At 43.5% G+C, this 12,003-nt stretch overlaps 1 protein-coding gene across 2 annotated transcripts in view; it reads right to left on the bottom strand.

Annotated features, from left to right (window-relative positions):
• Nucleotides 1-11,690, bottom strand: part of CHN1 (chimerin 1) — a 93,422-nt gene extending 81,732 nt beyond the window's left edge. The window contains exon 1 of one of the 2 annotated variants that reach the window (XM_053982512.1): nucleotides 11,583-11,690. In XM_053982512.1, coding sequence (XP_053838487.1) covers nucleotides 11,583-11,688 — 106 coding nt within the window. In that variant the 5' untranslated portion in view covers nucleotides 11,689-11,690. Of the gene's footprint in view, nucleotides 1-1,872; nucleotides 1,892-11,582 lie in introns of those variants that run through there. The other variant, XM_053982513.1, reaches the window with a different exon arrangement.
• Nucleotides 11,691-12,003: the final 313 nt, after the last annotated feature.

Genomic DNA, 12,003 nt, shown 5'->3' with positions numbered 1-12,003 from the left:
AGTTATAGAAAACCTATTATGATTCCTATTACAAACAGATTTTTCATTTTCTAAAACAGATGTCAATAACACACACCATTGCTCAGGCAAAAATATGGTTTGTATTTACATCCTTATTTTCAGGACAGATGCAACTACCACATAAAGTAACCCTGCCCAGGATCATGATTGCTTTTTACAATGTCATGAAGGAAAGTCCTAAAAAATTATTGGCAGGGTTTGAGACAGGAAATGGAAACAATGTGGTAGGATGCCTTTTTTTAAATTGGAATTTAAGGTTTTAGTCCAAAAGGCATTCTCTGATTACTGTGAGCTTCTCCCCAGCCTGAGAGATGTACCACTCCTCACCTCACCCACTTCTCATACAAAACATTCAAGAGGCCTCCAAAGAAATGAATTAGGATGCTCCAGGTAGAAAAGCTGAAAACTTCACATTTCCTTTTGGCAATGCCATGGCTCACTATTATAACTGCAGCCAATGATGTATGATGAAAGCTTTTCACCCAATAGCCCCTCCCTGTTTATAGCATTACATCCATCTTTTTCATAATGATTTTCCTCCTAGGCAGGCTCATCTGCTGCACTAGGCAGGAACCAGACAAAGGAGAGAGAGCAGGGCCAGTCCATGGAGAAGCTGTGCTCCTGCACCACCCAGCACACTGTGGGATTGGAGCAACAGCCAGATGGTCTCAGAGTGCCTTAGCAGCTCTGCAAGCACTGAGAGGTTTCCTGCATGGGCCTCCCCTTTGTCCTCAGTTCCTTCTGGGTTTGGGAAGAGAAAAGCAGATCAGGGGAGCTGGGAACAGGCTGCTGGAAGGAGAGCTGAACAGAGGTTTGGTACTACTCTGAAGGAATGGGAGAAATAGCTGGAAAGCTTGATATGATTGATGCTCAGAGATAACCTCCAAGTCCTTTTTCAGTTAACTCCGTATTTCCTTCCCCCTACAGGAGATGAACTCAGATGGTTTTCTTGTCTCTGTTTTGAAATTGTTTTATTTCTCCTTTTTTTCCACTAATTAGAAGAAAGACAAATTGGTCCACAAGTAATGGAGACTTGGGTTATTAGCTCTCATGTTATCATGGCATTACATCAACCAGGTTTCCAAAAATGATTAGCTGCATTTCTAGGGTATCAAAGCATCCTTACTAGAACTAGGATCCCATGGAACTGTCCACAAGTGAAAAGAAGACTTAGTCCTACATAATAAGACATCTAAACAGAAAATAGGAACAGTAGCTGGTGAGAGAAGCAGAGGCCCTTGTAGATGAGTCCATCAAAGAAAGATCAGTATCTCTATTCCCAAGTCTTGCTAACCCAGTATTCCCCCAGCCAGCATTGTCTCTCTAGATAACAGCTTTTTTTTGTGTCTTCAACCCCACTCTGACTTTATAAAAAGAACCCCATCATGGCAATTGACAGCACAGGAAAACACATACACACATACAGACAGACAGAAGGATAGAGATAGGATGTGACAGATCAAAAATCAATTTTATAATTTAAAAATGGTCCTGGCCTGACACAGCTTGGTGAAAACTGCTGTGAGGCAGAATGTTGTAAGCAATTGTCAGAGGCTGTGATACACAGGATTTCCATAGAGAAAGAAGGGCAAATGCTAAGACAGCTCTGAGACGTGGCAAGCCCTGCTTGTGTCTTCCACAGCTGCTCTTGCACAGCAGTGAGAGAAAGAAATACCAGGTTTTTACATTTAAAAATCACATTAACAGCAGCATCAACACCAACCCACCAAAAAAAGCAATAAAAAAAGATCTTTCTGCTTCTCATAGACCTTCCTACTAAGTGAGAAAAAAATCAAAAAGCTGAGTTAGCCAGAGTGAGCTCTCCCACTGACAGAGCAGTCTGCAACTCACTCATCTCAGAGGCTGCTTGGGCTCCTGTCCCAGGAGTGCTGCATTCTCTGTCCCAGCCTGGGGCTCATCATGCCTTGGGACAGCTGGGACACAGGGACTATGGTTCAGCTCCTGCTAATTCTGAGCCTGCAAAAGAGCAAGTCGAGACTAAATTATCATCTTTGGTCTAATGCAGCTGGAGGTGGATTGGGGTGGGGGTATCTTTTTATATAGTACAAAATCTAAGGAATACAAGATGCTCCATCGAGTTACTGCTGTGTTTGCTGTTCTGCCACTGAGGAGGGGCACACAAGGGTGCAGGGAGGGGACTGTGGCCACAGCTTTGTTTGACATGATGTGGCATTGGGAAGATACACAGGCCAGCCAGGAGCTCCCTGAGCACCACAATAAAGCAACAGCACAGCTACAGGCACATGAGCTCACCACTGGAAATGAATGCTGTGACAAGCTTCCTCTTCTTCTGTTTCTATTAAACCACTGAAGATTTTCCTCAACATTTCTTAAGTCCCATTTATAAATATACTGCTTAAAAAAAAAAAAAAAAAAGCCAAAAAGGAAATCAGTAGAATTAATTGCTGTGTCAAAATCATGCTTCCTTTATTGGAAGGATAAACCTACATGTGCATGTTCTGCCCGTAAGAGAGAGGTGAGGAAGAAGTTCATCCTGTTTGGGGTTTTTTTGTAGGCTAGTTTTTTAATGAAAAATGATCCCAGATTGCACTGAAACATTGTGTCCAGATTCACATGGAAACCATAAAGCACAGCTGAAAAATACTGAAAGACTGGTCCTACCAAATAATTATCAGCAACTTTTATAGTCTGTAGTCTGCTTTGGACTGCATATGTATCAGATATAATTCAGCATTGAGGAGACTGACTTGTACCCTGCCAATGCAAGCACAAGGAATGGTCAGGTACTGCACTAAGGCACTGAGCTTTTTTTTCAGAACTGTTCTCCTTTTTTCACAGTCCTCTATGTACACCACGCAAGAAATAATTTAGTCTCTCCTTATCTATTGCTGCAGCAGTACTCTAAAATTTCCTACATGAAATACTGTACTGTGAGGGTGCTGAGGCACTGGAACAGGCTGCTCAGAGAAGCTGTGGCTGCCCCATCTCTGAAAGTGCTCAAGGCCAGGCTGGACAGGGCTCTGCTCTAGTGGAAGGCACTCCTACCCATGGCAAGGGGGTGTAGGAACTAGATGACCTTTAAGGTCCCTTCCAACTGAAACCCCTCTGTGACTCTATGATGCTCTAATGTACTTGGTATGTAATTTAAATGGTTGCAACTGTGGTTGTGTAGCTGTGGTTGCACAGCACAATGCGGTGGGCAACAAAACAATTTAGAAAGCAGAGTTTTACCTCCACGTTTAGAGTGAACTTTCACACAAACAAGCTGCCTTGGGACATTCAGTTTCTGATCAAGGTCAGAAAACATATATTTTTATTTCAGCTTCTTAAATGGCAAGACTGCTCTTGCAACAAAGGAAGCACGAAGGAGATGAGGACTGTAGCAGAGAGGAAACCACCACCTCCCACCAGCACCAGGAGTATCCAGACCCAACCACAAGACGTTTTCAGCAGAGCCAGATCCTGCCACCTGCACCAAAGCTGGATGTGACAGTGGGCTTCCTTACAGAACTGACAGACACCAAAAGGAAGTTACCTGCTCACTGTGAGCAGGGAAGTCCAGCCTGCAACCTCTTCAGAGGTCCACAACCAGAGAATGCAGTTTTCCTAATGCATTCTTCTAATGGATTAAGCTTTAGTCACATGAAAAACAGACTGCTTCATCACATCCTATCAGCATTAACAAAATTTTAACCAAAAACAAACCAGCCCTGACATGACCAGTCTTCCATGATGCTTATCACAGAATAGCTAATAAGGTCACGAAAATAAATTCAGGGATGAATGTATCAAAATATATCATGGAAATTAGACTCACAGACGAATAAATAGAATTTTATGAGCACAATTTCCAATAACTTTCAAATCACTTCATATATATCATTTCCATTTTATATACCTTTTTCATTCAGAGTGCTGTAAATGTCAAGTGTCAACCAATTCTTACACATTCACAGAGGCTGCTGCACACACAGCAATACTATTGGCTTCCAGCTGGGTGTGACCAACCTCCCTCCCTCCCTCCCCCTGACTAGAATCAGGACAATGACCAATCACTCACGCCATAGCCAAACCCTCAGAACAGCATGGAGAACTGCAGAAACTCTTCCCAGCATCTTCCTGGACATGGCCAGCGAGGGTGCCTGAGGCCCAGATGTCATGCAATTACCATGTCCTAGCTATATTGTTAAATGCTTTAGAAGACCAAATATTTCAGAGACTTTAAATGGCACTTTTCCTTGTTTCAACACAGACTCAAAAAAGCAACATCTAAAGGGTTTTAAATTTTCTGCCATTGTTTGTGAAGATGTACAAGCCAGATACAATCCATGGCACTGAAAGAATAACCAAGCCAGTTTATGATTTTATGAGGGAGGAGGAAGCATCTCATCTTCTGCTAATAACTACAAAAGAGCCCTTGGGCCAGGTCTCGGGTCTGTTTTGTTCCATTGTGAAGACATTTGTGTGCAGAACTGTACAATCTCTGTCCACAGGGTGGAGCAGCTCAGTAGCCTGAGCTGTGGATGCTACACCCCAAGTTCAGAAAAAACTGAATTGTCCAACAATGCTCATTCAGCTTAGACTGCACAGCGCAGTTACACATGTCTGCACCCCTGGGGGATCCTGATTAATCTGTCTTTATTCAACAAAAATAGCACAGTCTTCCAAAAGGCTTGAGCTTTGAGTTTCAGAGCAGTATTTAGATTATGACTATAGTACTGCCACTGTGAGTAAACACAATCTTTTCCTGCTGACATTGAGATGTCTTTCTGTCAATGGAAAACTTTTTGTACACCTGAAAAAAACATGTAAGACCTCTTGAAGTGAATTAGCGAGAGAATAAAGTCCCAAAACCTGACAAAGCAAAAAGCATCAACTGAGTCCAAAACAAACAGAAGAAACCCAACATTTATGCCTGAAACATCAGCCCTTGGCCAATGTGAAGTGTACATCAGGAAACCTTCCCAGATCCTCATATTCAGAGTGTCTTTCATTTCAACATCATCAGATGAGATTCTGTGTTACACAGACTGTCTCCATTCTTAGTGGGCCTGCTGGTGTCAAGAAGGAAAGGGATGCAATTGTTCAGTGATGTGCCTGAGCTGATGATAACATAAGAGAATCTCCTTGGAGAAAATTTTAAAAATCTCACCTTAATTCATTACTTGAGCACACAGCTGGACATGTCCTTTCCAGTTTCAGCAACAACGCTCAAACTTCTGATTTCTTCAGATTCTTATTCTAATACTCACAACTGAAAGGAAATTTTATACTTGCCACTGTGTGAAGCACACTTCTAAGTACTAAGCTGAGAAGCCATGACTCAAATTTTTTCATCCTTGAATACTGTTAGTGTTGCTTCTCTGGTATTTTGATCAATTTATACCAATTTACTAGTTAATAGATCCTGTACAGGTTTTTCTTTTGATTGCGTTGCTGGCAAAACCTTATCAAGCCTGCTGTCCTTATTTGTTTCATTAGGTTCTATAAATCATGAAAGGCTAGCACAGCACCTAGGAGAAAATGTTCTTCTGACTCTCAGCACCTGGACACTTCTCCTCCCAGACACATGAATGGGAGTTGGAAGGTCTAGTTTCTCTCTAAAATGGTTTCAATTTTTAATAAATCACCTTCATTTTTAAATGTTAAAAAAAACCCCAAACCTAGACATTGTACTAATATCCCTAAATAGTTTCATCTAATTAGACTATTTGTAGTTTCCATTGTGACTAGATGTTGAATTGCTTAAATGTCCTCTAAAATTAGCTTAGTATCAGTCAGTATTGAATGAACCCAAGTATTTTAAGCAAGGGCTAACCACTTCAAGAGTATCTGTTGCAACCAGGTTAAAAAGATCACTTTGAATTCACTACTTTTCTGGTGAAAAAGACCTATCACAGGCAGTTCCACATGGGATATGTATTCACTTGTTGCTCACCTTATGCTCTTCAAAGTTTTCAAAGTTCTTTAATTTTTTTGACCTAGAAGCATCCATGATAGATACCATCCCTGTTATTCTACATTTATGTTCCCTGTAGTGACAAAAGCCCTACTATAAATGTCCCAATTCCATGAACAAGCTTCCATTACCTACTTCAGTTAAGGAACATATTCAGAGACCACTTTTCTGGTACAACTGGACTCTTTAGTTAATAAACTTTACAGTCACAGGTAGCCACAAGTTTTAAGCATAGCTCAGGGCCACATACATAAATACAGAGAAGAACTTGAATTGTAGGTGATCTGTTTATTTCATGTTCTTAGAAGGCTCTGCACACAAGAAAAGAAACAAGCAGATTAATTTTTGAGTATTTCCTATCCTACAGAGAATATGCAGCATTACCTGTTGTGAGCCATTTTTTAGAGGAACACTTACTTTCTCTGTACCTGTGCCAACCAAGCACTCTAAAAATTAATGCCCTTTCTCAAGCAAAGAAAACATTTATTTAGTGAAAAATTTCTCTCTTTAAGACTGACACATTAGAAAATATGTGCTTGAACCAACATAAGTATATCTTACCTTTTGAAGCAGCCATGAGTCAGTAAGCACAGTTTGCATGGAGAACAGTAATCACAGATGCATAGAACTTGAAACAGTAATTTGTTAATTATTATTTCAAGTATGGAAGAACTTATTTCAAAAGGTTCACTTCATACCCATAGTAGAAAATAGTGATAGAAAATTAATTCTGTGTAGTACAACATCAGAGCTCACAGCCGTGGAAGCAATTCTGCCAAGTGAGCAAATTACTATTTACATGCTCTTTCAGAAATGCACGGACACCTGAAACAGAGGTATCATTGGCTTCTTAGTCCCTGCTCTTTCTGCCTTAGCAGTGTATTGCCTGTTTCTTTTATTCTGATATTCTCCCTAAAGATTTCTCTAAAAATTGTCCTTGTTCATCATCTCCTTATAAAACCATATCTGTCATGCTGACTACAGCTCTGTCTCTAATCCCATTCAGCTGTAGCCACCTCATCAGAGTGCAAGCACTTTGAAGATTAAAAGAGAATTGCTTCGCTTCTCATTTCTTAACCACCAATACTCAGGGATGAGTTTTCATCCATTGGCAGGCTCCAAGCAAGAAGGCAAGAACACGAATAACTAATGATAAATATGTCCATGAAAATGTCTCCTGGCTGTTTTGAAATGTCTTCCTTTGTTCACACAAGAGAGTTGATGAGCAAATAAATGAACAGGAAGGGAATTTGTAAAAGACAAGGACAACTCGCAAGCACTAAACATAACAAAACATTTTTTCTTTCAAAGTACAAAACATTGGACTTTCTTTAAACACATTTCAGGATATTCAAAGACACAAGCAAACAGTGGGATAACTTAATACTTCCCCTCCTTATCCCTCTGCATTGTTTGTTATCATTCCAGTAGTTGAGTCATCCAAGTGGAATGACAGCATGCACCTCAGCCCTGTCACTGTGCAATCTCACATCTTAGGGTACTAACAGATGGCTTTAGGAAGTCTAGCCATAGGAACGTGACTGATTGCTTTTCCTGTCACTAGGAAGCTGCTACCCTGCAGGGATTCAGCACAGCAGGACTGGTGGGTATCCCTGAGCCGCCTCTTTGCTAAACCAGGCAAGTGGCTTCAGCCCAGTTTCCCAAAGACTGGGCAGGCAGCCACCAGACTTTGTGCTGAGATGGCAGAGAATGGCTTATACACCACTCCAGCTGCTGCATCAGGCAGCAAGAAATAGTCAGAGAGAAAAAGGAGGCTACACCTGTAATCACCACAACCTTCTGTAAGGCAACACGACTGTGCTGTAGGAGGAAAAACAGCAATAGAACTGGACATCTGCTCAAGTTCCAGACATTTGCACACACTGCATGTGAAAATGTGCACTTTGTGTGGACCAAGATTAATTTTAAATCCCCACCGACTCTTAATAAGCAATTTGTATGGATATCAAACCTATTGCATCTCTATTACTTGCAACAAACAAAAGGATCAGACAGAAATTTTTTCTGCTTCTCAGAGAAACTGTCTTCCAGACTTTTGCTGATGCAGTCCTTGTACAGGACCTGTTTTCCACTGTTAGATCAAACTTGCATTCCAAGTGCTTGGCCACTGGAACACAAACTGAATGTACTCGTGAAACCCTGCTTTGGCTGGTACCATGAAAAGTCATGGCACACATGGGTGAGCACCTATGGTCACAACAGGCTATTTCTGCTGTTGTAACTTTATCACACAGTCATTGAATATCCTGAGTTGGATCCCAAAAGGATCATGGAACCCAAGTTCTGGCCCTGAACAGGCCAAAATCACAGCACACATCTGTGAGAGTTAACCCTGCATAACTATGAACCCTGCTGGGATGACACATTGCCTGAAGTAGCCAGCATGACTGAGGTAACAGAGGTATGTTTCCAGCTCACAGCTTCCAGGCTCTCCCATTACTGACTAATTCCAACAGGGGCTGCTCTTCCTTTTCCCATCTGTGGAGCAGCTGAACTCCTCTTTCCCATAACCCACATCACAGACTCATCATCTGTACCACTGCACTGGGGGAACATGGGCAGCCCCCTACATACCTTCCATACAGCCAGCTGTCAACACAGGGTATCTTGGAAGGTCATGAGTGAGAGACAATGACAAGCTGAAGAAAAGCATTTCAAAATAACTAAAACTGATGAAGTGAAGAGTTTCCTCCCTTGTACTTTATTGTTGCATCATAATCTTGCCAATAGGCTGTAACAGAGAAGGGGTAAGTCAGGAACCCCTTAGGCTTTTTATGGTTTTCTGCAGAAAAAATGTTGTTGATACATTGTTAATACTAGAAACTCTTTTCACAACCAACTTTCCCAAGAGTCTCAAGCTGCCACCTCAAAGGTGCAAACTGCAGACAGTACTCCTGTGGCAATGTGGGACTGCTCTGAGGACAATGGCAAAGGGCAACCTCCAACAGGACCTGACTTTGAATTGCCTGATAAGCTTGTCCCTGCTAATCCAGGATCTGCAGCAATGTCAGCCTGGTCTCCAGACCTATCCCCCTAGTACACTCTTTGCACTATGCACTGAAAGAGCCATAAAACACTCCCAAGAGCACACTATGACATTTCCCAACCCTCTCCTCTCCCTTGCTGTGCACATAGAAGTACACACTGATTGACAGGGACCCAGGAAACTTGGCAAATTTTCTCCCTCACCAAAGTTGACATGGCAATTTATGTCAAATTTTACATGCTTTTGGAGCACAACTTATTAGAATTAGCCCGAGAATGGTGAACTTTGGTTCAGTATGATATATCACTACGGGTTAGGGAAAATAAAAATGCAATACTGAGCCTAGAATTTACGTGAGTGAGCAGAACCAAAGAAACCACTCCCCTGAGACCTGTTTGCTCAGGACAATTTTACCAGTATAAGATACATGAGAATTTAAAATAGTACAGTTATAGCTGCTTAATGCCTTAAAACAGATACAGAATTAATTCAGACATTTATTTTGCCTTTCCTCAGATTTGCTGATATTGCTTTGGTGGGGGGTTATGTTGAAATAAACAAAACCCCCCTCTTTTGTGGGTTATATTTTTAATGATTTACTATGGGTCAGCCCCAGTGCAGTAACTGAAAATGTAACTATCCATCAGCAACCAACATTTATAACAGAGGCTGAACACTGTTCCTGAAGCTCAAAGCAAGCATGTTGTAGTCTGTCTTTGTTACGTGCTGAGACAAAGTGTGGCAAGCTACCCTAGCTCAGAGGACTCACAGCAACACAGTAAGCTGTGCTAGCTCAACCATAAATTAATCACAGCCACATCTGCAAAGATATTGCACTCACATACACTTCTGCATTTACACAACTCACACTCCTGCATTCAGAGTTTAAGATATACTGTAAAGCTTTTACATTTGTGAAAGGCATCACATTCATTTGTCGATGCATATGAGCCATATTTGTTGCACTGTTTTATTGTCACTTGTTTTCTTAAAAGCATGCAATCCTGAGGTTTCACCCTCAGCAAGATAATGTTTAAAAATGAGACAGACACAGCAGGGCACCCCACTCTATCTTCTGACTATCTTTTACGCGTATCAATGACACTAACTGTAACAACAGATGTGATAACACACAAAACCATTAAGTTACTTTGTAATGCAAATTTGTATTAATAGAATATGTCATGCAGTCGATCAAACACATACAAATTGGGGAAGAATCACATAAGTTTAAAAAAAAGGTATCAGATATAGGAATGCCACTTTCTTTAAAAGTTAAAATTAAAATATTCTTAATTTTTGTAGACAAAGATTATAATGACACTCAGCATGTAGAATGTGTGTATTTCAGCCTATTTTTTTTTCTGTTAGGGAAAACGACAATATTTACCTTCAGTGCCATTGTAACAAATTATGAATTTTGAAACAATCTAATTCAAAATGATACAATGTAACATAAACAGCAGGTTGGGTTTTTTTTTTCAAAACAGCCAATCTGCCGTATGATCTCTGTGTTCACTTTCACTTCTAAGTTAAAGAGCTTGATCCTCACCCTACACCTGACAACCTGCAGGGCCCCCCTACCTGCAGCTCCTGAAGTCCCGTGAATTCAGGGACAAGATCAGGTATATAACGACAGAGACAGTCTACTCTGACCTATGAACCCTTTGCATCCTGAAAAACTTGAGCAGGAAATATAAATATGGGAGACAGCACTGTAGCTAAATCCAACACAGCACAGATTTTATTTGCAGGGAGATATCTTGCAACATGTGCTAAACTTCTTCTTAGATGGGGTTCAATACGCAGAATCATATAGCCGTTGTCAATTTTTAAGAAAACCCAAAAATTGGTTTTAGTCTTTTAAGAAATTGTACCAGTCCAAGAATCAGGAAATGAATGAAAGCAAGCCACTTGTTTATATATGAAATAAAATCCACAGACTAAATACAATGAACAGACTTTGCATCCTCTATTCACTAGAAATCACTTGTGGTGCATGAGCTTCTTCCAAGAAAGAGTATCCCGATTATACTGTTAACTCTGTACTGACCTTAGTTATACTAATTTCTGTTTTCCTTTGCATTACTGCATTTACCTAATGTTGCCAGACACAATTTGAAGCCTTTTTGTTTGTTTGCCCGCTGTAAAATTGCACATGTTAAGCATAAACAAGCCTAATTTAATACCGCTACTTAGCGGAACCCGCATGTTCAACAGTTTAAACTAGAGTTTTCTCAAGCCGGTTCCCACCACGCCGTCGCAGGCTGTGCAGCACGGCCGGAGCAGCACTCCCGAAGCCGCCTTTCCCGGGCTGACCGCGGCGGGCAGGCACGGCTCGCCGCGGGCAGCTGCGCCCCGTGTGCCCCGACTCTCCCGGGGGTTCCCCCCGGGCCAGCCCGTGTCTCCGGCACAGCCCCTCGGCGGCCGGGGCTTCCCGAGGCACCCTAACTTTCCGCTGCTCGTCGCAGCCGAGCCCCCGCCGGGGCGTTATTCCCGCACCCCCGGGCCCGGCCCTGCGGGGCGGCGCCCACGCCCAGGCGCTGCCGCGCCGCAGACAATGGGGGCGGCAGCCCCGCGCCCGCCGGGCCGAGGCGGCGGCGCTTTACTCACCGAACAAGGTCAGAGCCATCGCGGCGGCGGCGGGGCGGGCCCGGGGGGCGGCGGGGGCTGGCCGGGCGGCGCGGCGCTGGCATTGGCGCGGCGGCAGCTCTCGCATCAGCGGCGGGGCGCGCCTGCAACACAAGTTGGGCGCGGGGCTGTCAGCGCGCCCCGCGGCACCGGCGGCCGCTGCCACTTGCTGCCGCGGGGCGGGGCGGGCGCAGCCCGCAGGGAAGGGGAGGGGAGGGGGCGGGCAGGGCAGGGCCGGGCCGGGCCAGACTGGGCTGGGCCGGGCCAGGGGGTGTCGGGGGACGGTGGCCGGGGACGCGCGGCACCGGGGGCAGCCCGCGCCCGCCCCCCGCCCGCTGCTCACGCTGCGTCCCGCCGCCTCGGGGAGCCATCTTGCGCCGCGCTCGGCTCGGCCCGCCTCCGC

The sequence above is a fragment of the Vidua macroura genome, chromosome 7 (genome assembly GCF_024509145.1).
Source record: "Vidua macroura isolate BioBank_ID:100142 chromosome 7, ASM2450914v1, whole genome shotgun sequence".
NCBI lineage: Eukaryota > Metazoa > Chordata > Aves > Passeriformes > Viduidae > Vidua > Vidua macroura.
Note: the sequence above shows the minus strand (reverse complement) of the source record. Positions and strands in the feature narration are given on the sequence as shown.